This window comes from Poecilia reticulata, linkage group LG19 (genome assembly GCF_000633615.1).
Source record: "Poecilia reticulata strain Guanapo linkage group LG19, Guppy_female_1.0+MT, whole genome shotgun sequence".
Taxonomy (NCBI): domain Eukaryota; kingdom Metazoa; phylum Chordata; class Actinopteri; order Cyprinodontiformes; family Poeciliidae; genus Poecilia; species Poecilia reticulata.
The window spans coordinates 18009172-18034869 of record NC_024349.1 but is presented as its reverse complement, the minus strand read 5'-3'; the positions used below and the strand labels follow the sequence as shown (position 1 = coordinate 18034869).

General features: G+C 40.0%; 2 protein-coding genes across 2 annotated transcripts; both read right to left on the bottom strand.

The window, feature by feature from the left end:
• Nucleotides 1-833: 833 nt before the first annotated feature.
• On the bottom strand, nt 834-13739 carry adam8b (ADAM metallopeptidase domain 8b). The gene is made up of 23 exons (XM_008437476.2): nt 13591-13739; nt 10843-10949; nt 9212-9285; nt 9056-9131; nt 8695-8771; nt 8200-8401; nt 7782-7847; nt 7231-7293; nt 6986-7155; nt 6816-6897; nt 6598-6737; nt 6312-6498; nt 5797-5886; nt 5338-5536; nt 5148-5250; nt 4882-5047; nt 4711-4791; nt 4393-4477; nt 4034-4157; nt 3808-3967; nt 3684-3731; nt 3071-3118; nt 834-2196 (listed from the first exon to the last, which is right to left on the bottom strand). Exons 1-23 carry the CDS (start codon nt 13631-13633, stop codon nt 2074-2076), a joined length of 2514 nt encoding a protein of 837 aa, XP_008435698.1. The 5' UTR covers nt 13634-13739; the 3' UTR covers nt 834-2073.
• A 1545-nt stretch (nt 13740-15284) lies between these two features.
• On the bottom strand, nt 15285-25509 carry tubgcp2 (tubulin gamma complex component 2). The gene is made up of 18 exons (XM_008437475.1): nt 25398-25509; nt 24869-25032; nt 24114-24242; nt 23793-23960; nt 22887-23043; nt 22586-22793; nt 21804-22003; nt 21341-21530; nt 20830-20975; nt 20570-20750; nt 20277-20457; nt 19674-19846; nt 19059-19187; nt 18255-18375; nt 18033-18176; nt 17420-17536; nt 16839-16996; nt 15285-15615 (listed from the first exon to the last, which is right to left on the bottom strand). Exons 2-18 carry the CDS (start codon nt 25016-25018, stop codon nt 15540-15542), a joined length of 2628 nt encoding a protein of 875 aa, XP_008435697.1. The 5' UTR covers nt 25019-25032; nt 25398-25509; the 3' UTR covers nt 15285-15539.
• Nucleotides 25510-25698: the final 189 nt, after the last annotated feature.

Here is a 25698-nt window from a genome sequence, read left to right as displayed (position 1 = left end):
TTGGGACTCAAACGCAGAACCTTCTAAATGTAAAGGGGGGGAAAAGCTCAGAAATGTTTAAATCAGTGCGATCACAATTATTCCAACAATACTGTAAAAATAAATGCGACTTCATTTTTATGTCTTTGTTCAGCTTTTTTCATGTAATTTTATTTAATTATGATTTTAATATTTATGCTAAATGTTATCCACAAATAAACTTTCCTCACAAGTGTAAGGAAATCTAAAGAGGTTCCTGCATCTATAAGCTTATGATTATTACAAAGTTTTATACAGATTCACGGTCTGTTTAATAACTTTATAAAACTGGTTAAAAAGAATGAAGTCATGAGCAGTAATCTAAAACCTGGTCTCCTCCTTTCTCCTTCACATTTTTATTGATCTGTGTTTTTATGCTATGGTGCCTTTATTTTCTTTATTATTAGTAATGACCTTCCCTAAAGCGAAGGAACTCCCCTTTGGCGTTTTTTGGCGTTTTTTATACGTCTCAGAACGAAGGCAGCTGTTTCTCATGAATCACTAAAACGACCATCAGTGACCTCGGTCGTCTATTTCTCCTTTGTTCCGAGTCTTTGCAGTGCTTCAGAGCAGATTCATCTTACAATTTTTACCAAAATCCTGCAGCCGCTTATTCTAATCTTGATGTAAATAAAATAAAGTGAGATCATTGGCTTCCTCTCTAACGCCTCTCTAAACTCACAGTCTGTTAACTGAAACTGATGCCGTTTGTGGCTAAAAGAAGACTGCCAGGTTGTGTAATAAACATCTTGCAACAACTGTTTCACCTAAAGTGTGAATGTTTACTTCGTAGGAAAAATTGCACAATTTTCAAGTGAACTTAAGTGCACTTTATTTGTTGCCAACAACAACAAAAAAAGGTTTTCACATTCAATCTGTCATTTATTTTACAGACTACAAAGAAAAAACTAAACATATTTGGTGTTTTGGTAGCAAAGTTATGACTTCACGTGTCCTCTGGCTGTTGCCGTGGAGACAGCAGTGCTTTAAATATAAGTCAAAAGTCGCAGAGAAGCAAAACATTAAAGACACAAGGCTCATCTGAGCCGTGTAAAGCCTCCCATACACAGGTACCATTCATCAGCTTTCAAGTACAAAACGTAGAAAACATGTAGACTGGCTTTGAGTGAAGTTCACAGACTGGACATTAATTTATGAAAGTAAAACAAAAGAAAGAGGGTATAAAAAAAAAAGAATTTTTGTTTTTAATTGGAAGCCATTATTGAGGTTTTACGTTTGTGGCGTCGAATCTTTCAGAATTAGACTTTCTGAGTCAGACTTTGTCTCAAGCGGAGGAGTCGTTTAAATGAGCAGGAGATGAACGGGTGGATTGGCGCCGTCAAGGTGAATAAGAGTTTAATCAAAAAGCAGCGCTTGATAAACCAGTCTGCGTTCTGACCCTCGTCTTAAGAGATATGGGTCAAGGTTGGAAGACGCCAGAGTCCAGATAAAAAACCAGTCCGATCTGTAGAGCGGTGGACTCGGCCGTAGAGACGAGGTCAGGAGGACCGGGGAGCGAGTGGGAGCAGAACTGCTGCTGATCAGGCATCTGACCAGGACACCTTTATGTAGAGGTTTTATTTAGAGGTTTTGAAAATATTCAATGAGACCCGCCTGCCCCGAGTCTCTGTTATTTAGAGACATTAGAAAAGCAGGTTATAGTTAAAGTTTTCATCTGATCTGACAGCAGCGTCCAAAGAGACACATAGTAAGAATAAGAGGCCTTCAGAATAAAAGTAAAAATAAAAAAAGGCCATATACTTTTATAAAAATGAACCCTAAAGGGAACATAAATAAATTTACTACATTTCTTACAACTACACTAATGTGAAATAAATACAAAAAATCAAAATAAAAAAATCAAAGTGCATGTTGGTATTTAATGTAAAAATGTAGAAAAGAGTTTTTTTGTTCTTTGCAAACAGAGTAAAAACATCACAGTTGTACAGCAGCTGTGCAACTGTTAGCCTTGAGTTGTTAAAAGTTATTTGAACTTTAGCTTCTCCATCATCGGTGGGCCGCGTGTGTTTTCAACCCATCAGACTGACCAGAACGTCACGCAGGTCTGATGAAGTGAGGCTTCGCCTGCGGCGGAGGAGGAGGCTTGAATCTGGCAACCCGAGGAGGGGAGGGTTTGACCGGAGGTACGGCTGGAGGACGTGGTTTGGTTCCTTGATTCTGAAAATCAAAATAGAGATTTTAATTAGCTTCTTGTGCCAGTTAAAAACTATCTGAACCAGTTTCTCTTGCGTCTGAAGTGCCTTTAAGTGAAACACTTTATGTTAGAGAGAACCAAACCGTGAAGTGTAATTGCTTTTACTTTGACAGACCTATAAAAAGGAAACTACATCAGGTAAATTACAATAAAAGGAGTTTAATTGTGTTGCTCACATCCAAAAATTCACCTAAAATCTCAAATAGACTAAACGGACAAACAGAAGCACTTCTTCCACAATGCTCAGGTTTCATGTCAGACTGTGAACCTCTAATAAATTAAAAGTATAAAGTATTCATTCCCTCACTCATCTGATCAGACTGTGCTTGACCCCGAACACCACCTGGTGGTGGCAGCATCATGCTGAGGGATGCTTTTCTTGATCAGTGACATGGAAGATGGGTGAAGATCAATGCACTGAAATACTGAAAGAAAACTCTTTACTGGTGTTTAAATATGTTCTCCATCCAATTATGTGACAGAATATGAAAATACTTCAGAGGTTTTTGTTGCTTTCTTTGGTTTTTTATTGTGTGTTTTTTTTTTTAAATCTGATTTAATGTAAAAACGTACAAGAAGCTGTTGTGGGAGTAGCTGCAGTCACTTCTGGACTTCCAACTTTTCTATTTTAAAGTAAATCAGTCCTCAGGTTTTTGCGTGGGCAGCTAAACGCAACACTAACACGTTTCCTGTAATTACTCTGTTTCCTCCCACAGAGGGAGGAAACGGAGGAAAGTTTGCCTTGAATGATTCGCTGCGACGTCGCGGCAGACGGAGGATCTGAGCAGCAGCAGTTGGACGTTCACCGAGACGCAGCTGAACTTCAAACAGACTCACCTGCGGTTTATTCAGAGATAAAGGTTTGGATGGAGGTACGGGTTTCATCTGTGGTGAAGAGTAAAAGAAAAACACTTTAGTTTTGTTTGTTTTTTTGTCTCACTTTTAATAAATATAGATGCTCAAGAAAATACATATTGAACCTAAGACGTTGCTAAAATGCAATAAGTTGTTTTTAGCTTTATGATGTTCAAAAGACAGCACTAAGTCGACAAAGCAAGAGAACTAAAACATTTCGTTTGTAAGGCGCCAACTTATCAGAACAGAGAGGAGAAATGATAACTTTATCTTGCGCTACAATGTGTTTCCCAGTATTAACATATTATTTTAGGTTATGTGATGTCGGAGCATTTTTGAAGCCTTTTAAATGAAGTGCTTAAAGGTTTTTGTTAAGATAACGGTAGAGAGAATGACAGTGTGCCGTCACCGTCCTGTCCAATAGACACAACATCTCTCTCTCCTCTCTGGACACAGATAGCCACCATCTTTTATTTACATCGTCTTTTGAACTCCGGATGAGATCTAAGGCTTCAGCTGCTGATTCCAAATGCGATCCTGAGTCTGAATTATGCATTAAATCTCTCAGAAAGATTAAAACCAGCAGCAGGCTCACCGGGTCGGTCTCTGAGGTGCAGGAAACTGAAGAGCGTTTGGGAGGAGGCTGGAGAACAACAAGGAGTCGGTTACTTTGGGTTAAAGAAATATACTTTTTATTATGCGGATAAACACGAGCGCACCTGTGGAGAAGGTCTGCAGGGAGTCATGGCAACAACCAGAGGGCTGCAGACCCGAGAGGAGGTGGACTCCATCAGAGTGGGCTGGCTGATCTCGGGTCTGTCTCTGACGGCTTTTTCCTGGAACACGGGGTTCGGTTTACCAGGAGGTGACTGTTTCTTCCTGTGAAAGCGAGATTCAGTCAGCAGGGAGGGTAACAACCGAATGTTCACAGAGGAGACGATCTACCTCTTATACATGTGTCTGTTCCTTATGTTGCTCTTCTTGCAGCACATCAGTCCTGCAATCACCAGAGCGACGACCAGCAGGGTCGAGATCCCTGCACACACCCCAGCTATCATCACAGTCTGACCTGCAGGCCGGAAAAAGAAAATACACTCTGATGTCATTTATTTCTCTCTCTCCAAGTATTAAACAACATTCTTCACAGACTCTCTGTTGATGTATATTGTTTTTCTACAATCATTAACTACTTTTAGTTGGTCTTTCATATAAATCTATGTAAAACTCATTGAGGTTTGTGGCTGCAGGACGACAAAATATGAGCATGGGTCTGGTCAAAAAGTGGCAGAAATGTGAAAGTTCACCTTTAGGTATGTCTGCATATTTGATGTCACAGTGCGGCGGCGCCCACCCAGGGTTACAGTGGCATTCATGCTTGTGGTTACATACCTAGAAATGAAGTTTTAAAAAACATCTGAAGACGGTTTCCAAACTTGCCAACAGTTCATAAAACTGTTTTATGAACAAGTTTTATGAAAACTGGTTCATAAAACTAAATGAACCACTTTTCATTTAGTTTTATCGTTAGTCATTGTAATTTACTTAATGGCTGGGAAAGGCCTATACGTCCACCTGACATGAGCAAAAGCATAACTGGATTACAGAGACGCTACGAGACATACCCCGTTGCTGTTGCATTTCTTTGCACAGTCCTCTCTTCTGCCGAAAACTGAGACGTCCACACATTTGCTGCTGAGGCAAACCTGCAAACACACGTTTCAGCAAAACAAGTCAAGATCATTTGCATAAAGTGTCTCCTTCCTGAGTTTTTTCTGTTTTTTTTTTTTTTTTACCTTATTGTCTCCACACGTGGTTCCATTCGGCACCATGTCAAAGTTTCTGGCTCTGTCCACCTCGACGAGAACCCGACACGCCGCACCCAACACGTTGAAGACTGCGTGTTTACCTGTGATTGGCTCCTCCCCTCCAACACAAAACATGGACCCGCACTTCCGGTCCCTGCAATGATAAAGACGGCTAAGTTAATCCAAAACCTCTTCAGGATTTAGTCACACTCCTGGCACCTGCAGGCGGTGAACCGATTTGAAACGATGCGTACTGAGGGGAACACTTAATGAAGCTCTGTCCATCCCTCCCACAGTTGGCGCCTTCCTGGCCCCGTTTATTCAGGTCAAAACAAAAATCCGGGCCCTCTTTAGCTCCTGCGAAATGAAACCAAAAGAGCTATATGATTTCGACAATTTGGCAATAAAGTAAACGGTATTTCTCAATGGAAAATACAGAAATACCTTCTCCAAACAGCCTCCAGCAGTGCTTCGCTCTTGTGGGACACTGGCCGTCGTAGCAGTAGCCCGGCGCCTGGCTGTAACAAGGCTTGCCGTTCATCTCGAAGCTGTCTTCAGGACAATCCGCTGAGTCACCGCTGCAGTATTCAGGGAGGTCACATGCACCGGCAGCTGTCCGGCAGATGCTGCCAGACACCTTCAGCTGTGGGTTGCAAAACATGCCGGATCGATAAAAACATAAAAAATATTAACCAAAAAAAAAAAAACGCCTCTAAAGAAGATTGGATAAAGATTCCTCCTCAGCGATGTGAAACACTCGTTGCCGCCGACAGATGGATTAAGTCACGATTTGAAAACTGCATTGTGCGTTTAATCTTGTTTTTGTTTTTTTTTTGCGAGCTCAAAGTTGACGTTCTGTTTTTAAGCGTTTAGAATCCGTAAATGCACAGAGAAGTTCAGCACCTGACAGCTTTCGCAGCATTCTCCATGAGCGCATTGAGATCCCTCAGTCAGGCGACACGTTGAGGCGTCGCAGCAGGGATTGATGCATTCCTAGGAAGAAAACGCAAATATGCAACCATCAGAAATTTATAGGATAAAAACATTCAAAATGCTTCTTTCAAGGCTTCAAAACACTGAGCTTCAATGATGAAACTATTTAATGTATATTTACTTGATGATTTCATCGACGGCATTTGACTAAATCTAATGTTTATTGCTTGCTACATAATTGGTGACTGTATTGTGTTTTTTATAACATAAAGCACTTTGAACTGTTGAAAGGTGCTACATAGATAAACTTCTTGTGAGTTTTTGTGAGTTATTTACGTTAAATAACTCACATGTCGGTATGGAGCTGACTAAAAAGACATGGGATTTCTGTCAGGACAGTCAAACTGAAGACGAATGGATTCCTGTCATCATTTCCCTCTTTCATTAAGAATATCAGCCGTAACCTCAGAGTTGAAGGTTTTTACCTCTGCTGTGCCACAGTCACACTCCTCTCCACGGTCCAGCAGGCCATTACCGCAGCGGGGGCCCAATGCGATGGTGCTGATGCGGCCTGGTGGGTCCAGGCAGCTGGGCTGAGCGCGCTCCATGAACTGAGCGAGTTGCTGGATGCTACAGTCGCTGAAAAAGTCTGGGAAGCCGTGGCCTCCAACACTGAGCGGGAGGCGAACACAGGAGAGTTAGCTAAGGCTTTAAACGTCAAGAAATCAAGAAATAAGCTGATAAAAGAGTTTTAACATCATTTGCTCTTACTTGAGCTTTTCAGTCATTACACAGTTGTTGCTGTAAGCTGGACCACACACACACCCCGCAGCATCGTGGGACATGCCGAAGCTATGCCCCATCTCGTGAGCAATGGTGGAGGCGAGGCCAAGCGGGTTACTATGGTGATCCTACGGCAGAGATGGAGATTTGATGCTTTCAAACGTAAAAACAAAATGCTGCCGATTTGCTTCTGCTGTCACACCCACCTGATTGACTCCCCCAGAGTTCACAGTGCACATGGCGAACTTATTAGCCAGTCCGACTGTGTCGTCAGAAAAGTCTTTGCCCCTGTGGAAAACCAGAGGCTGACATTAGCTCAAACTGCGAGTCAAAGATTTAAACGTCTGCAGTATTTGCTCCCCCCGGCGGCCCTCACGTCACAAGCTGGACGTTATCATGCTGCGCTCTCTTCAAGAGGTCGGCCTGGCGCCACACCATCAAGTTCTCCAGAGTTCTGTCCGGGTCTCCGTCCACGACGACGAGATCTTTGTAGGGCCAAATCTCCAAGCCCACCAGCATGATGCGGATGTTGACGGAGCGGTACAGCTGCAGGCGGAGCAGAGCAAACGTTCAGAAACGGACAGAAACGATTACGTTTCAAACAGCTGGAAACAAACATACCTTATCGATGTGATTCACAACACCGAGAATACGCGACCGGGTATCATCTCGATACTGTTTGACCTGCAAAAGGAGGGGGAAAAAAAATATTGTCACGATTTGTTTTCCTAAAGACGTACAGACTTAAAGCTAGGAGCCAAACTTTTCTGTAAAACCCAACAAATTTCCTAAACATATAGTTTGTTACCTATGGGACAATATTTCATGGTCAGCCTTTCTATTGGTTTTGGTACTTGGTTATTAAAATGTGATTAAATCAATTTTCACATCACAAAAGACATCACACTACTTAGCAGAGTTCTTCTGAGTACATCCATTCGTATCTATCCTGTTGAGTTTTCCTTTTTTCTTGCGTTTATGACACATTTCTTTCCTTACTAAAGCCAATTAACCAGCTGTTTTCTTCTGCTTTGTGATGCAATCAACCCACAGACACACAAGGCAGATTGTGGATTCATTTTCTCCAGCATGCTTCGTTTATTACTCTTGGCATCCGTCCGCTCATAAAACACGAGTTGCAACAAGACGGTGTCTTTAATCAACATGCTCACCTCGGTGCTGTCCACCACAACGTACAGCTCCACAAACTTCTGAGGCCCTGGTGGCGATTTTGTTCTCTGAACAAAAAAAAGTTTCATATTTTAAATTGCTTCATATTGAGAAACAAAAACAAGACAATGTGTTTTAGAAAGACTCTGCGATACTTAGAGAAAGTGCAAAAACTCTTAGTGTAGGCTCCATCTACAGCCTGCAACGTAAACGTTAAAAGTTCAGGACGAAGCAGTGAGAAAAACACTCAAACGGGGTTTGTTTGGAAAAGATAAACCAGAAAGAAAATCATCCGCCATCATACATTATCAGATCTCCCTATAACATACTGTATATCGTTTCAAATTTTAAAAGGTAAATCAAACCAGCCTCTAGCAAACCAGTTGCTACATTTCCAATTCCAGGGAGCAAAAGACGAACCCATGATCTGGATCTGAAGAGGCCTTCTGGCTGAGGGTTCGGCTCCTGGTTCTGGTCCCGATCAAACAACACTGAGGCGTTAGAAGAGAAGCCGGCCCCGGGCGCCTTCAGGTGCTCCCATCTGTAGACGGCGTGCTCTTCGTCCGCAGTCTGTCCCAGAGGCTCGATCAAGTAAACCTGCCGCCGGACTCTCAGAAAGCCGCTGGCGCCAACACAGGAAACAGCAGCAGGAATTAGAAATGTAAACATGCCTTTTGGACAAACTGTCCACATAAAGGCAAGAAAAAAAAATCTGATGCTAAAAAGTGACACATAAGATATTTGCAGAACTAAATACAACAAGATATTTTAAAAAAACAACAACAACAACAATGAAACTAGAGAAGATGACAAAATATGAATAAACACATTTCTAAAGCACTCTCGGTAATTTTCAGCTTTGAGTAAGAGACGAAATGCAACCAGGAAGAGCCAGGTCGTGAGAATGTGCTTCACCTGATGCCCGAACAGATTCCCACGCTGACCGACGAGTCGGCCTCACCTTGAACATGTCCGTGGTAGAAGCAGTGTTCCTGCAAGGAAACATCATTAACAAAGAGCCTCTTTGTTTTCCACATCCATAAAATCCTGAGTTGCATGTTTGGAAGGCTGCATTTTTATTACGATGGGTCACTTGAGGACAATCTGAGGTCCAGTACTAATATATATAGACAAGCATTTTGCATATTTGCACAAGAGATCAGAATTGCGCAACTCAGGAAACTTCTCGAGGCGTTAACTGATATGATATGGAAAATCTACACTGAAAATCTACACTAAAATAATACTCTCTAAAATGACCATAAATAGGTTGTACCTCATTTGGTGATGTCGTCACCCTTTTTCCATCTTCTGAGTAAAATGTTTCAGTGTAGCTTTCACCAATAAGATTCCTGTAAACAGAATGAAAGATCCGCTTGTCATTTTAGCAGCGGTGCAAGCTGAGACGCTTTAGTGGGAATCTGATATTTGCCTGTTCTTTTCCAGATGAACAGAGTGGTTCCTGCCTTCGATCATCAGGTCATACTGAACCGCGCCAGGATAAAGCTGCAGAAGGTATAATCATGGATTACTGAAGAGATTTTTAAGTTACGTAAAATCACCCATATGACTGTAGCCATTTAAATGCTAAATTGAGTACTGGGGATGTTTTTTTGTTTGCTTTTTTTCCCTCTCACTGAAGATGAATAGATCTATGAATGTGATCACTTTGTTGGTGATGTATTGACTGATTTTCAACAGCTTTGCTACAAAAAAATGGATTCAGTGTATTCAAGGAGCCTGTTAAACCGTTCGTGGAGTCAACAATTTTACTTTTACGACATCATATGATTCTTTATCAGATCTCGCCGGATTCTTTACATCCTGGATCTCACAGTTTATTAAAGCCTCCGGGTGATTCTGTACCGGGGTCTTTCCCAGCGAGCGAGACAGAGAGTCGTGTCTTTGTTGCTTTGAGGTTCTGCTCTGCCAGAGCGCCAAGCGGCAGTCTGGGGAACCCGTCCCTCTTCTGAGTATCAGACTGGTGTCATCTGAGGATGCTCTTGCTTTTTCAGGGGACTTATGCGTCCATTTGGGTAATGACTGGAGTCAAACTGGAGTGGCGTGTTTTGAACAGCCTGATCTGACCCGTATCTGCTGGGTTGTCCATAACCAGGCTTTGTACAGGGGGCATCTTAAGCCAAAGGTCACTGACTGACTTTGCAGTTGCCTCACATATTTTTAGTTTCAGATTAAATTATGTTGTCTATGAGTGATGAATGGAGCAAGAGATGGATAGATGACGGATCTGAGCAGGGCTGAAATAACTAATCAGGTTAATTGTGATGGATTGATTATGGAAATAATCAACTAATTTAATAATTGATTAATCGTTAACTGGATTATACAGAGTCAAAAAAAAGGTCCTTTGCTAAGAAAAAAAAAAAGAAGCATATTCAGAGCAATAAAACAGGCCAAGACTTTACAAAATATACATTACACATTTTGCGTTTAAGATAAAAGCCTGTTTGTCTGTAAATATGTTTTATTCAAAACTCCTCAAGTGGCAGTTTTAGTTTTATCTGGTTCAAATTCACAGGCAACAAAATGCGTAATTTTTATTTTTATTTTACAAGGTAATTTATCTGTCGCATCTTTCAAAGTATTTCTAATATTGCATAGAAAATGCTTAAGTGGTCATTTAAAATCTGAGGAATGCGCCAGTTTTTATTGGATTTATTGATTAATCGTCAGAATAATGAACAGATTAATTGATATAATTGTTAGTTGCAGTGCTAGTAGACTGGGACATTATCTACATAAATTTGGATGGTCTGCTGTGATGAAGGAAGAACTCAGCTGAATGATAAAGCTCTTAATTTACATCACCTAAGCTCGAACTAGTCTCAAGAATCTGATCAGGATGCGACCAAAGCGTTGCTCTTTGAAGGTTTTCCTGTTCTAATGGAAGGACAGAAATCACCAGAGGGGTGTGACTGTACTTGAACCTGGCAGCCATGGGTAAACAAATGTGACAAAAACAAGACCAGAAATCCCTACATATGACAGAGAAATATTTCCCAGTTCCAACAGCAGACTGATGAACAGGTGAGGCGATCTCACCTGGTTGTCCTGAAGGCTCCTGGCCCGTCTCTCGTGACGTCTCTGAGGCCGGACCACTTCGTACTGCTGGACGTGAGACAGCTGCCCTGAGCCGTGCAAGACAAAACCTGGAAACCACAAATGCAGGCCGCTGCGTCTCAGTACATCAGAACGGCATGGAAAAAGTTTGTGTTTCAATACTTAAAAAGGCAAAATGTTTAGATTTTATGAATTTAAACCCAGAGAGAAATAATTCAAGACGTTATTGCAGGGGTCCCCAAACTTTTTCCTGTGAGGGCCACATAACTTTTCCCTTCTCTGGTGGGGGGCCGGAGTCTGTTTGTAACAGAATAAGTGTTACACGTTTATCACCTGCACTGTCGGAAATTGTTGGGGTGGGGGGCCGGGGGGGGGATAAGCATTTCTCGATTGATTTTTACCCAGAAAGCACATGGGCAAAAACCGTTAGTGAAACGGTCACTGGGACTGACTAGTATATATTTCATTGAGAGAAACCTGGAATGCGGCGTTCATAACCAACATGTGTGTTCATCTGCTCTACCGCTAGCAAACAACCGTACTGAACATGAAAGTCAAGCAGTTCCCTAAAAGTCCAACAGATGGCAGCAATGCGCCATGCAAAACAAAACACCCACAGTTTACAGGACACACCTCCTGCTAAAGAGCCCCCTGGTGGTTGAAGAAAAATCCACATATAAACCGGAAAATACAATATATGAAATGTGGCGGCGGGCCTAATCCGGCCCGCGAGCCGTAGCTTGGGGACCACTGCGTTATTGTATTCAGTTTTGATGGATTTGCCTAACAGCTAATGGAAACACATAGTTAGACCAATAAATCATGTTTTATTTCAGATGTGCTAACCTGTTGAAAAGTAGATCTGGATACCGACCAGAATTTGCACTCAGCAATTAGTCAGGAACATTTCACCTTTTCCTTGCACTTAACTTTTCATTAATATAATACTAGAAATTACCTACTGTTCTAGTAATGTTTGCCAATTCATTTTTTTTTGCCAACAAATTTTTAGCAGCTAATTTTCTTTTTTTGTCTTTGTTATAAAAACAGTAAAATCCTGCTTTAATTAAATTAAATTCAAAAATACTTTATTTATCCCAAAGGGAAATTAAAATGTTATCATAACTCATATGAATGAAGTATCTTCAGAGTCTTATGACTGAAGACTGACAGCTCAATTTCTGGGCAGCAGAGACAACATTCCACAATATTATGTCCTGGATGATACTGTCTGTTGTTGACGAGCACTGCTAATCCACCTCATTTGCTTTTGTTGCTTCTCTTTAAGTCTCTGCCTGGTTAGAAAGCCAAGCAGTGAGACATCAGAATAGGAAATATGATCCTCATTCATTATGATTGATGGCTTGAACTTCCTCCTTCTCTCTCCTCTCTTTGGTTCTGCGCTGTATCCAGGTAGCCTCCTTGCGTTTTGGGGGGTCATAGTTCAGATATTACTTGAGCTTTTGAGATGCTAATCAGCTGCTGCTCCCAGGTGTAAAAACAATACATTGTTACAACGGTTATAACAACTGTACTAAAGCAAAGAAGTAAGAGCAAAAATTTGTACAGCTGCACAGCATCCAAAACTATTGGGAATAATTGTACGAACATGGAATGACTCAACCAAAAAAAAAAAAAGTCTGGGAAAAAGAACAAATCAGACAACAGATCTGTTCCAACATGCAGCCACTACAAGCGACGCCATGCTAGAAATGATTGCTCAATATCAGCAATGAAAAAAAAACACTCAATGTTGTTCTTTTTCTTAGTTTATAATAGTTGTGAAATAATAATAAAAAAAAAAATTAATGTGTACTGGAAGGTCAAAGCCTCAGAATTTTTTTTTTATCTAGTAGAGTATTAAACCAGAAATAAGAGCTTAGTTTTCTGTTTGGGTGGTTTTCAGTTATTATGTAGTCATGGTAAAAAGAGAAGTTAAATTGTTGCCTTGCAACTGTTGAGAAAAAAAAAGATGCTAAGACTTTCTAAAATTTGATGAATTCCGTTTTGCAGAGGAACATGTAAATTCTAGACTTTTAGTAGGAAAAATAGCCCAAAATGCTCTTTTGTAGAAGTTGCTGAACATTTGCTTGTATTGTTGACAGCCTGCTCATAACATACCTCAGGATAAAACTGTTTTTAATGAGTTAGTTAAGACTCAAGGGACTATAGACGTCCAGGAAGCCAAAAATCTTTATAAACGGGGGAAATGATAGCTAAATTGAACGAAGTAGTTAGTTACAATATCATCTGTTTATGCTGCACAGAAAAGCAACCTTTTACAGCTAAAACTGCGCCGCGATAACCTGCTTGAGGTGGAGCTGTTTTGTTCTCACCAAAATTAAAATAAAAGCGAGTATTTTCATATAAGTTTGTAATGTTTTATGATGCATATTTAAATAGTTTAAAAAGTAGTAAAATTATCGATACATTAAATGGGAAAAAACTTTAAGTGTTGTGTTGCTTATCTTTATCTACTGCCAACATATGTTTAGCACAAGTGAAAACATTTTAAAAAATGACGCATAACAACCTAAAACTAATGCCCAATGTGTATTTCAGAACTTTTTACCTGGTATTCAAAACTTTATTTTACTTAAAATTCTTAACCTTTTGCTACAGAATACTATTTAGAACATTTTAGCTAAAAGGCTCCATTAGCCGAAAGGTTATCCGAGTCTAACTTTTTTACGTTTCTTTTTCTGGTTCAGTAAAATAAATAAAACTTACCCCAGATCAGGCACAGAGACAGCATGTTCTCCCCGACGAACATAGACGCCTGCCTGCCGACAGCCTCCCTACTCTCGGGTAACTTTGCCGTGAATCATCGCTGAGGCTCCGCCTGAAGTGACTCCATCAGTCATTTGCCGAAACCGTTACAAGACGATGGGTCACTTCCGGCAAATAACATTTCAAAATAAAACCAAAACTGTTCTTACAAAAACAAGGTATTACTGTTCTACTCTATGTACAGACCCATGTAATATTTAGGATATCGTTAAAAATGGTATTTATTTCAATAACTAAGCTCACTATGTGAGATACATTACATATATCAGTTACTTACTGACTGATGTTTTCAAGTCTTTATTTCTGTTATTATGGTTTTCTGCTTACAACCAAGGAAAACATTTAATATGTCAAAACAAAACAAAAATGCAGAAATGTGGGCTTATCAAAAAGTATGTTTAGAACCTAATACCTACATTTACATTTTCAAACAAGTACCCTTACACTGACAAACCACACCAGAGCACATTTTCTAACGTATTTTTATTCTTAAAAGAAAAAGTAAAATTAAATATGACCAATGCCTATTTATGTAAGGTTGTTCCATTTGTTATACAGGTCATGCACTTCGTATTTGTTTGGGAATTGTGCAGCTATTTTTACCACTTTTTTCTTCCACTAAACTTTCTCTTTGTAAACAGTTAAATAGTTTAACAACGACTTTCTATGGTTTATCCTCTTTGTAGAGAGTAAACCATAGAAAGATCAAGTAAGCGACCTCTTCAGTGAATGCAATTCAGTTTTCTCTGTGGTCATTTGTTCCAAAGTGTATAAACTGAACTGGGTAAATAAAACACAACATAAAAAATCTAATGGTTAGGTTCAAATCCATTTTTCTCTAATAGGCTGCAACAAACTCAAGTAGAACTGGCAACAAAAAACCCGACTGTCTTCTCTAACCTTGAGAAGGCATGTTGTAATGTCTGGCACAAAGTCAGCAGAAATATCTTCTAAACGTTTTCTGATAATCACCAGCATTATTCCTCTCTTATCTCTACATGTTTCAGATATTTTCTGGCTGCCTCACTGAACTAAAATGGAAATGGTTGAAGTCTGGAGTGACCTCTTAAGTGAATTATTAGATTTAACTCAAAGTCTGTTAGTTTAAAGAGAAGCCTTTGCCTTCTTTACCTTTAACTAAGTGCAGCTCAATTGTCACCGTTTTTCAGGGGTGAAAGTAGTTTTAAATTCTTTCTTAATTTCTCCAACTCTTGCTCTAACACAGTGCTTCTCAATTCCAGTCCTCAGGCCCCCCTGCTCTGCATGTTTTAGATGTGCCTCTGTTCCAGAACAGCCGATTCAAATGATTGCATGACCATCAAATACTGCAGAAACCTGTTAATCACCCAGAGATTCAATCCAGGTGTGTGGCAGAAGGGAAACACCTAAAACATGCAGGTCAGGGGGGCATGAGGACTGGAATTGAGAAACATTTCTCTAACAGCAGTTCTCTTTGTGGTTAATCATGGGCTTTTATTCTGAATTCACAAAAGCATTTCCTGTTGAAGTTGTGTGCATTTGACCACCATATCAGCAAACAAACCAGCAAAATTATTTAGCATTTTTCTTAAACTAACAAATAAATGCATGAGGTTGTTCACATGGGGATTTTTTGAAATACAAAGAGAGCTGACTAAAGATTACAAGTTTTATTTAACTTCAAATACACATTTCCACTATACAGGTACAATAAGTTACCAACAATGAGTTGCATTTCTCAAAGCTGAAGCACTAATATGACTCTGCACATTAAAACTACATTTCATACAGTATTATATAACAATATACACATAGATGCATCGGTGCAGACAACTGCAGCACCGTGGTTAGGTTGGCGCTCTGAGTTTTTGCAGAATGATATTTTAATTCCAAACGCAGGAGAAGACATGCTACGCTGCAGCTTTCTGACTGCGCTCCACAGCCATCCTCTCCAGCTGCTCTGTGTAGAACCCGTTAAAGTCCAGCCTGTGGAGTCAAACGCATCAGGACTTCCTTTTAAAACCGTTTGAAACTGATGATAAAGCATTGTTACTTTAATTGCACAAGTTAATAATAAAGCTACTTAAGATGATCAATTTGACATTTTTTTTAAAGTTGTGCAAAGATCACAGGTTACAATCAACTAAGTTCAAATGTTCAAAATATTTTACTGGCATTCATGCAATAATGTAAAAATTACATATAAATATCTAAATACTCTAAATAGTGGTGTGTGTGTTTGTATTCATCCTGTTCTGTCCCTGTAGGTAAAAGTTTTGGGGTGTTTGTCTTGCTAGTAGGTGAATCTGATTTCAGAACCATCAGAGCACAGATGTTGAATCCAGATACACATTTCAGATGTTTTTATTTGTTAAAAAAATATCAGAAATCCACATCTTACTTTCTTTCCACTATCTTTCTTTCCACTATCTATCACATGAAATCCAAACCAAATACATTAAAGTTTTTGGATGCAATGAGACTATGAAAACTTTAGCAAGGCAGAGTATATCAGAAAATATATCTGGTCACCTTTTGACTTCCATATTTATCAAGTGAGCGTAAGTTTTTGGTTGAAATCTTTCTAGAAAAGATCACATAATCATGATCCAGGCTTCATTTTCAGGCCATTTTGATTCAGCATCTCTTTGCTCTCTCTAAGCCGGAGCATTGCAACCACTTACCACACGTAAACTGATGACGCACAACTTCTGTTTCAATGCATGATCACAGTTTCTTACTGTCATTGATGACTGTGCCCATTAAATGGAGCAAAGGGGCCAGAATCCACTCCATCTTAATGCAGTAAAGACAAAAAACCCAAATGCTTTTGGTCCAAAGTGGACTCAATGAGATTTTATTGTAATCCTTAAATATAAATTTTTTTTTAATATAATTGTTGTGTACTTTTCTAACACCATTGTACACGGTTTTAATAAACTGTGTACGAATGGTGCTACATAAATACATACGACTCACTTATTAAGAATGTATTTCTGGGGTCACAAGTCTCTAAACCTGTCATTGGGTTAGATTTCTAAATGTTTGAGAAACACCAGACCTAAAGTAAACCAAGTAGTGAATTTGCCTGGGTTGTGAATCATCCAGATTAAAAATAGAAGTTACAAAACCCAACCCCGGTTTGCTCTGGGTAACAATGAAGGGAAGCTTAAGAGCTGTAAAGTTAGAAGTGGTGCTGCTGAGTTTACCTGTAGATGATGCTGATCATGCTGTGCTCGCAGTCGTTGGTGCTGTAGATGCTCAGCTTGTCCAGCAGGTCCAGCAGCATCATGCTAAAGTTGCTGTCGAACTTCCCGATGGTGGCTTCGAAGCTGGTGTCTGACTGGAGGCCGTCCTCGGTTACAAACTGAAGCAGCAAAGAGAAACGCAAACTGGACGATCAACAAAACGGATGGCATTTTTCATTCTCTGGTTTAGTGAATCTGGCTTAATTTAACTGGAGGGTTAAGTTAACAGTAATTCATTCCTGCCCAGTGCTCACATGGTAACTATTTATATCACTTTTTTTCCTTTTTGGTCAATACACTCCAACCTACTTTCTACTGTATACACAACATTAAGTAAAAATTGATTGAGTGACTTTAATTCTATAATCTCTAACACACGTTCAGTGACAAATTATTTTTAAAAAAATGTAAAAAAAGTAGACTGAAATGTATTGGTTCATATTTGGTACAACACAGTGAAATTAAACATCTCATTTACCATTAATAGCAGCAGGGTGAGTTTCTAAGAGGGCAGAGTTGTAAGGAGCATCGTCTTTAAGTACCTTTGTGTTTGGCCTTTTTTTCTCGGCCTCATCCAGCTGTTCTCTTGCAGCTGCAGGTCTGTCCGCCACTCCCTGTCCGTGGGACAGGCGCTCCAGCCTCATGCTCTGGGTAAATGTCTATAAGACCAGAGACAGAATATTACTTTTCAGGCAACTCAGAGGAAGAAATCAGATCTCCGAAAGCTAAATAAAAAAATCCAGATTAGTCTTCACAAATGCACTCAGAGAAAAACCAACTTGCACAGTTCAAGCAAGTTGAAGTATTAGTTAGTGGTAGCCTCAATCGTCTCAGTGCACAGAACTCGGTGCAGACTTTTTAAGAATGCAAGGACAGCCTGAATCCTGCTGACCTAAAACAGAAAAAGTTCAGTCTGAATTACTGTCCAACAATGAGAAAAAAAAGTTTTATAGTGTATGTAAATATCTAGTTACATACTGAGCTTCTGTCAGAACAGGAAACAGCCACATCCTGTGGATTCATGCTTTTTTTTTTTAACTTCAGGCTATTTTTGAAACCTCTTTCCTAATGATTTATTCGAGACGTCGGCCGTTTGAACCCTACAGTTTGAGCTGATCAATTTTTTTTTCTTGTCATTTTCCCACTTCCACAGACCTGTATGCAGTTGGTGAACATCACGCAGACGGACATGAGCTTGGAGAAGATCCTGAGCAGCTCGGGGTTCGTCAGCATGCAGTCCTTCAGACAGTTGTCCAGGAAGCTGGTGTGATGGCACAGGACGTCGTCGATGTTCGAAGCCTGACGAAGGAGAGCAAACAGTCAGTGGTGGAGACGGATTAAACCTGCGTGAGGATTTGTTGGAAACGATTCTCTCACGGTTTTCAGGTTGTTCTCCATGATGTGCCAGGTCGGCTCCATCACCTCGAACATCATGTAGTACTGGATGTTCTGAATGAAGTTGAGCATCCGCTGCCGCAGGGCGAACGCAGCTGCGAACCTGTGCAAAGGTCACCTTTAACTCAAATATCACCACTTTAGATGTCCTTCTTATGTGTCTCCTAAGTGCATTTTGTAAAGATTTTAACTTTTTTTTTTTTTTTACAGTATTTGCATCCATTTTTAGTGTTTACTCATTACAAATATGATTCTTCTATCATCAGTTTCTATGACTAATGTCTAACAATAATAATAATTAGGGATGTCCCGATTAAATCCCAGGTTATGTCTCGATTTCAGGTGAATCCCACATTTTTTGGGGGATTGTATTTTTTTTTTACGTCTGGAATAACAGAATCTAAACTTTTTCTTCCTCAGAGCAGCTGAAACATTATTCTAAGTTTTAAGATGTTCAAAATAAAGTGTCAGCTCTCTGGAGCAGGAGAGATTTCATCTGCATATGATTACCTGGAACTGCATTGAAATATGTATCAGGCTTAATTATGAAAGAGTTATATCCATACAGACAGCAGAGACGTTCACAAGTCGCCCTTTTTTTTTTTTTCCAAAGTCCAAAGTCTCAAGCTTTTCATCTGAAGTAAACATTTTCTCATTAAATCCACACCATGCATGTCTCCTCTCTCCCTGCAAATTCATTTTCCATCAAGTATTTGTTTTTTTTTGTTTGTTGTACTTTTCTACCTTTTCTTCACTTTTGGAAAACATTCAATTCTTAAAACTCACCATTTAGCAGAAGGCAAAGAATACAACTTGAAGTCTTTGTTGCTGATCCAGACGTTGCACAGCAGCCGCTCCACGTGTTTGCAGTAAAACATGTGTCTGAAAAGCATCTGGTACCTGGTCAGCGCTTTCCTAAAAGGATGAAAAAGATCGTCAAAGTTTTTTTACTCGTTTCCAAACAAACGAGTAAACGGGTTTCACAGATTTGAATAAATATCTGATTGGCTTTGACAATAATCCACTGTTAAATAGTGGAATCGTATGTCTGTGTTAATAAATAGAGTCTCTGCCTATTAAAAAAAATCCTGATACCTTTGCTTCAGTTTTCCTCTCTGACCTTTCACATTTTAAATGTCACCTTTTCCATCAATTTTTAACGAAACTAGTCAGCTTAACCAACATCAACTGTGATGTTCAAGGTTTTCTGTTTATATTTCAGTTTAGGCTTACAACACATCTGCTTCACAGTCAGCAGCCCCCACTTTGAATTTTAACTAAAACACAACGTTTATCCAGAAAAGTCATTTGAAACTGAAGGTTATGTTTGCAGATTTCTGTTCAACGCTATTTTAAGTTTAAAATAAAAAAAATCTATGTTCAAGTGCGATTAAGCGGAACCTGTTGATGATGAGCGACAGCGGCCACTTGACAATGTAGTCGAAGGAGAAGGCCTCCAGCCCACTAAGGGCCCCATCGGTGGGCTCCGCGTTAATGATGGCCTTCTCCTGCTTGGTCTCAATGGCGAGGACTCGCAGCAGCTGAGTAATCACATCATGAGGCATCAAGTCGATCTAAGAAGGTGGACGTCAAAAAAAAAAAAAAAGGGAGCATTTTTTTTACCATGTATGGCATAAAGATTTTGATGAACTTGGGTTGTTTTTTTCCCTCACTTGTTTTCTGTTGATTTATCCTTTCCCCCAATAAGAACTAAACAATTTAACTTGCTATCCATAAAAATAAAAAAATCCCCCCCCCCAAAATTAAGGGAAGATTTAATTTTAGCTCGTTCAATGTTAAACATTTAAAAAGAAAAACACATAAACACAAAATTAAGGAATTAAATTCCATATTGTCCCAGGATGTGTAGAAACCGAGGGGTGTGTACGAGGAAGGCAATGAAATTGAGGTAAAGACTCTCCAGGCTGTTTCTGCATGATCTGACTGAAACCAAACCATGTCGACACAACCGTAAAGCAAAGCAGTGATGCGACTTTCTCCCACCTTCAGGTCGTCTTTGAAGGGGTCGGTGTTGGCTGTGCTCATCCTCAGAGCCAGCTCCAGCAACGCTTCCAGTCGGGGAGGAACAATGTCATCCACTGGTTTCTTTAGCTCCTCCTCCGTCAGGTCCATGAAGTGCACAAAGAAATCTCCTTTGTCCATTAAAAAGTAGTGCTTGATTGACCTGGTGGACATTAAGTAGAGGCTTATGATTTAAGGTCGGCAGGTTGAGTCGCTTCACTCCATGGGTGGAGAACGAGCAGAAACTTTGGCTGCAGCAGCCCTCCATCATTCACCTGAGACGTAAAACCAACTCCTTCTCGTCCATGAGAAAGTCCAGCAGGACCTTGCTGGCGTAGTTGTAAGCTTTCTCGATCTGCTCCACGTAGGCCCGTTCCTTCAGCGTGTACAGCACCTCCTTGGCATCCGGACACGTCACATCTCGCCCGCACTCCCGCACCACATTCAGGTACTTTCCTACAAAATAGTGTAAAAAAAAAAAAACTGTTAAAATGCAGGAACTAAAAAGTCGCTTTATGCTTTTGTTTGTCCTTACCTGTGCTCAGTATTTTGTCGGCCATTTTCTGGAGAAACGAGGGGATCCGGTGCTGTACGATGGTGTATCTCTGATCCCAGTATTTGTCGTTGTAGTCTTCCTGGATTTTCTCCTTCTGCAGCTCGTGCTCCTCCACCATAAACTCGCTGTGCAGCAACGAAATGCAGACACACACTAAGAACATCCCCAAGTCTTTTTTGCAGCATCATACCGCTTCTTATTTTATCACATTACAACCACAAACTTTGCATTTTGTTGGCATTGTATGTCATAGACTGACACAAAATACTGCATAAATTGCTAGATGAACAGAAAATGATAAACGTTCGGATTTGTTTCTCAAGTGTATCAAGATAAAAGAAGTGAAAAAGCATACTTATAACAAAAATAACCAAAACATTTTTCTTCTACTTTGTTTTTATGCAAATCTAGAAGTAAAAGTTGTAACAAGATCAAATTTGACAAGGTTCAATAAGAAATACTTCTCTCTTTCTGATGTAGCTGTACGAACCTGTAGGGATCCTTGATGATTCCTCTGTAGATCCACTTCTCCAGGATTTCAAAGTACGGGACGCTGGCTGCTTTAGTGAGGTAGAGGCACAGCTCCTGAGCCTGGCTGTCGCCCGTGTAGTTGAAGGTCCGGTCATGAAGAAGGCTCAGCGTCGCGCCGCCCATACATTCCCCTTTGTCCAAAGAAGAAGCTGAAAGATGTATTTTCACAGAAAACGGTTAGTGAGAGTCATTTCAGCTAGAGTTGTTGCCGTTCATGAGGTAATACATGACTATTTTTATTTGAAAGGTCTTCTGAAGAACAGAAGATTGCTTTATTAAAAGCAGGTATGCATTTTGCTGTTTGTGCCTGCAGCGCCCTCTGGTGAGATCGTCAAGCAAAACAAACTTGGTTGAAACTGCAGACAGAAGCAGGGACTACAGAGTCAAATATCAGATCAAAAAAAAAGCTTTCTGCTTCTTACCAATAGACGCCAGGATCTCCATGGTCCTCATGGTGGGTTGGATGTAGAACCAGAGTTTCTGCAGAGACAGAAGGCCTTGCCGGTGGAGGTGCTCCAGCTGAGTGACCAGGATCAGGTACTCCTTCATCAGGGTCCTCATCGCCGCCGTCAGCGCGTGGTTCACCTGGCCGTACTCAAACGACGACTTCTCCTCAATGAACCTGGAAAACACATTTAAGTAGGTCGAAAAGAATCAAGTTTAAAAGTTCAACCTTCTAAGTAACTCATTATTCCCCGCTATTTGGGGGAATCTCTCGAAAACAGATCCAGTCAGTCAGCATGTGGATTATACTGAAACTTCACAGCAGAGTAAAATGTCTTATGAATTATTTTCTGGATTCTAACACATTTGTCATGATTTTCCTCAGTTCTTAATCCTTAGTAGCAAATATATCCTACAGCTCTAAGTGAGTAAAGAAAACATTAGTTTTCTGAGAATTTTTTCTTGGAAGAAAAGTGACTAAACAGAAATTAATTTCTGTAATTTTTAAGCTCTAATCATGTAACGTAGCTGTAGGAAAACCAAAATGTGATTATTACAAGTGAAGAGAGAAGGACAGACCACCGTAGTACAAAGATGACGCCATTAAAAGGAGTATTTACTTGAACGAGGAGGGAAGTCCAAAATGACCTACATTTTTTTATCATAAAGCAGTAGATTTTAAGCGTTTGTTTCTGTTCCTGTTGATGATTACAGTATAATCATGAAAATGACAACCTAAGACTCTGTTTCTTCTCTTTACCGTGTTATAGTTGAGTAATATGATGCGACTGGCAATATTCTGTTAACCAGCTCCTTGATGGACATGTCCAGCGTTGCATCAACTATAAAAGAGCGGTTCTGCCTCCCCAGCACAGGCTGAGCGGTGATGTCTCGTCCGTCCACCCCAACCAGGACGAACAGCAGATCCTCAACCACAAGCTGCTCCTGAGAGGGGAGGGGCAACGTGCCTGGCCACAAGAGGTTAAAAAAAAATTACACAGGAATCAGCACAGAAACACACAAGTGGCATAAATCAGGAGGACAGTCCGCTCCGTGTGTACCGATGGTGACAGCTTGATCTGCAGGAGCAGGGCTGGTGATGAAGTCTCCTATGAGAGCGGGACGGTCGTAGACCCAGTTAGGAAACACGGGGTTGGGCTGTGTGGGGTTCTTCTTGTTGTGTTTGTCTCTCAGCATCTTCCGTGTGACTTCAGCAGGCTAAGGTCACAAAAAAGTTAAACGCGACAAATTTTTGCTGGACTACAAATTGTTATTGCGATGTGGAGGATCTTCAGCATGGTCTGAATATTTAAAAAGTCTGATTTTTTCTTTCCCCTGACAAGTGATCAAATGAAATTAAACGCTGCCAGGTTGTGCCCACACAAACACAACTCTTCAGTATGAATGTTGAAACTGCAGGAAGACGACTCAAGAGTTAGCAACGAGGTATTAGAAAACTAAAGTCACATAAAGCACAGAGATGTAAGAAGTTATTTAAAAATGAATCTGTATTTTTTTGACATATTGTTTTGACATGTCACATGAGCATTTACACTTTAGGAGACATCAAGTATGTGAGAGAGGTACCTTTGAAAATATGGTTTTACTATATTTTTTAACAGGCTTTAACCGATTACTTTTTCATTCTCTTGCAGTGATAATGAGCTGTAAACATGTCACTAGATGTCGTAAAAAAAAAACTTCTTTTCATACGTCTCTGAGCTTCCTCCAACTTCATTTTAAACACCAGTAAAAAAAAAAAATCTACCTCTGAGACATCTTTACTCAGTGACCGTCCACACCTAAAACTGTTGTTGTCACGGCAACCTGGTAGCTGTTACTAGACTCAGCTCAGCGACTGGAAAACGACCAGATTTTTTGAGCTGCCAACCAGTCAGGACCAAAGAAGATGAGAATCATCCGCCTCCAAGTCACCAGACGATTTTACTTATTTATTTTTAACTCACCAAAGGGGCGTTGGAGCTGGCCGCCACGTTGCCGAGCTTCTTCCGCAGTTCATCCAGCTCCTGCATGGACATCTTTGTGGTGGTTTGAGGCAGAGTGTAACTGGTCGCAGTGGTTGGGTTTGTAGACTCTGACCTCTCTTTGGCATTGTGTTGTAGAGACTGAAGTGTCTAAAATATAAACACAGCCAAAGCAGTTGGAAAGGTTACCGATGCTGAAAAACGTTCTATGTTTAGCAGTAAAATGTTTCTATGAAATGTTTGAAAAAGGAAAAATTAAAAAAAGAAAAATCACTCCAAATGTGCTGTGCTTTCACACTTTACCTCTTTATCCTCACAAAGTTTGGAGAGCATATATACCAGAGGGTCAAGATTGCGGACATTTTTCGACTTCAGCTCCTCGTATTTCCTCAGAAAGTCTTCAGGTGTTTTTGAGAACTCTGCTAATTTCACCTGAAAAATTATACAAAATAAATTTAATTTAAAAACAAAATATTTCCCTGGCAACATATCTCCAGAGTTTTCCACAATGTATTATAAGCCTGGTAGTCCACCAGGCTTTACTTGTGCACCCATCAGGCTAAGCATCACTTATTTATTTAAGTTTTTTTTTTTTTTTTCAAATGTTTGCATTTTTAAAGACTTTATAGTTGGTGTTCAGATATTAATCTTCCAATCTTTCAATGACATCATTATCAAGTGATATTTTCAAATTTCTCGTCAACTTTAAACATTTTTTAACTCAAAAACACGACAGGCTGTTGCATGAATGACTGCCCGAGCGCCCCAACCACAGGGCTTAGCAAGTTTCCTGAGGGAAACCTTGCATCTCCTTTCATTAATGAATGCAAAATCATATTTTAACTCTCAGTATAGTTTGTGATACCTACGTGTATATCAAAATTTTGTTCCATTGAAAAATGTATAAATATTTAAAATTTTCAGAAGGCAGTAAAAGAAAACATCAACAAAAAATGACCAGCAAGTCATAGTTGGATGCAACTGAACAGGGGATGCTTTTTGACCTCGTTTCTGTCCTCTTTACATGTCTCATACTTGTATTGGTGTGTGTGACCCACCTTGGCACTGTGAGCAGAGACTGTGGTCGTGACATAGGGAGTCCTGTGTTTCTGCAGCAGGTCGATATATCCCTCCGCCCCATCCCCTCCTCGGACCTGCAGGAGGCTGAGCAGCTCGTTCACATCGTGGTGGATCCTGAATTCACTCATGATGGCTGTGGCAGCTGAAAGGAAGACATTTTATTATGTTTAAATAGAGAGGTTGGGACTAGCTAAGCTCTACTTCAGAGAAACATCTGCACCAGAACTGCTGATTCAAATGGACAATAGTCTTAGCAAGCTTATCCTAATATAACTGGATTCTAAACAATTTTAACAGCTGTTTGTTCCACTTAACAACGATAGCGCGTAGCTGCAGTTTACGTTTTCTGATGCTAAAAAGCTAACTAGCCTGCAAGATGTAGCTGCTAAATAGTTGATAGCTCACCTAGTTAAGAAATAAAACAATAAACACCAAAATATAACAATATTATACCCTTTTCCTCAGCCGTAATATATATACAGCAAAACTCTAAGGTTGGTACAATACCTGTTGGTCGAATTAAATAACAGATTTCAACAGCAGAGCTACCAAACGCGCCCACCACCACTCAAATTCTCCTTCTTCGTTTAAAAACATTTCTATCTGTTACTCAACACTGGCCTCTAGAGGTCAAAATCACACACTGTGCTCCATTTTCTGGTTTTATCAAGTTCTGAAAAGATAACCATTTTAAGTGTTGATGTTAGCAAATAGTAACAAGTTATTTGACTTTAATAGTTAGATAAGCTTTAATTTCTTTTAAAAAAAAAGAAACGAAAGTTTTTTTTAAAAAAAGTTATATTGCTAA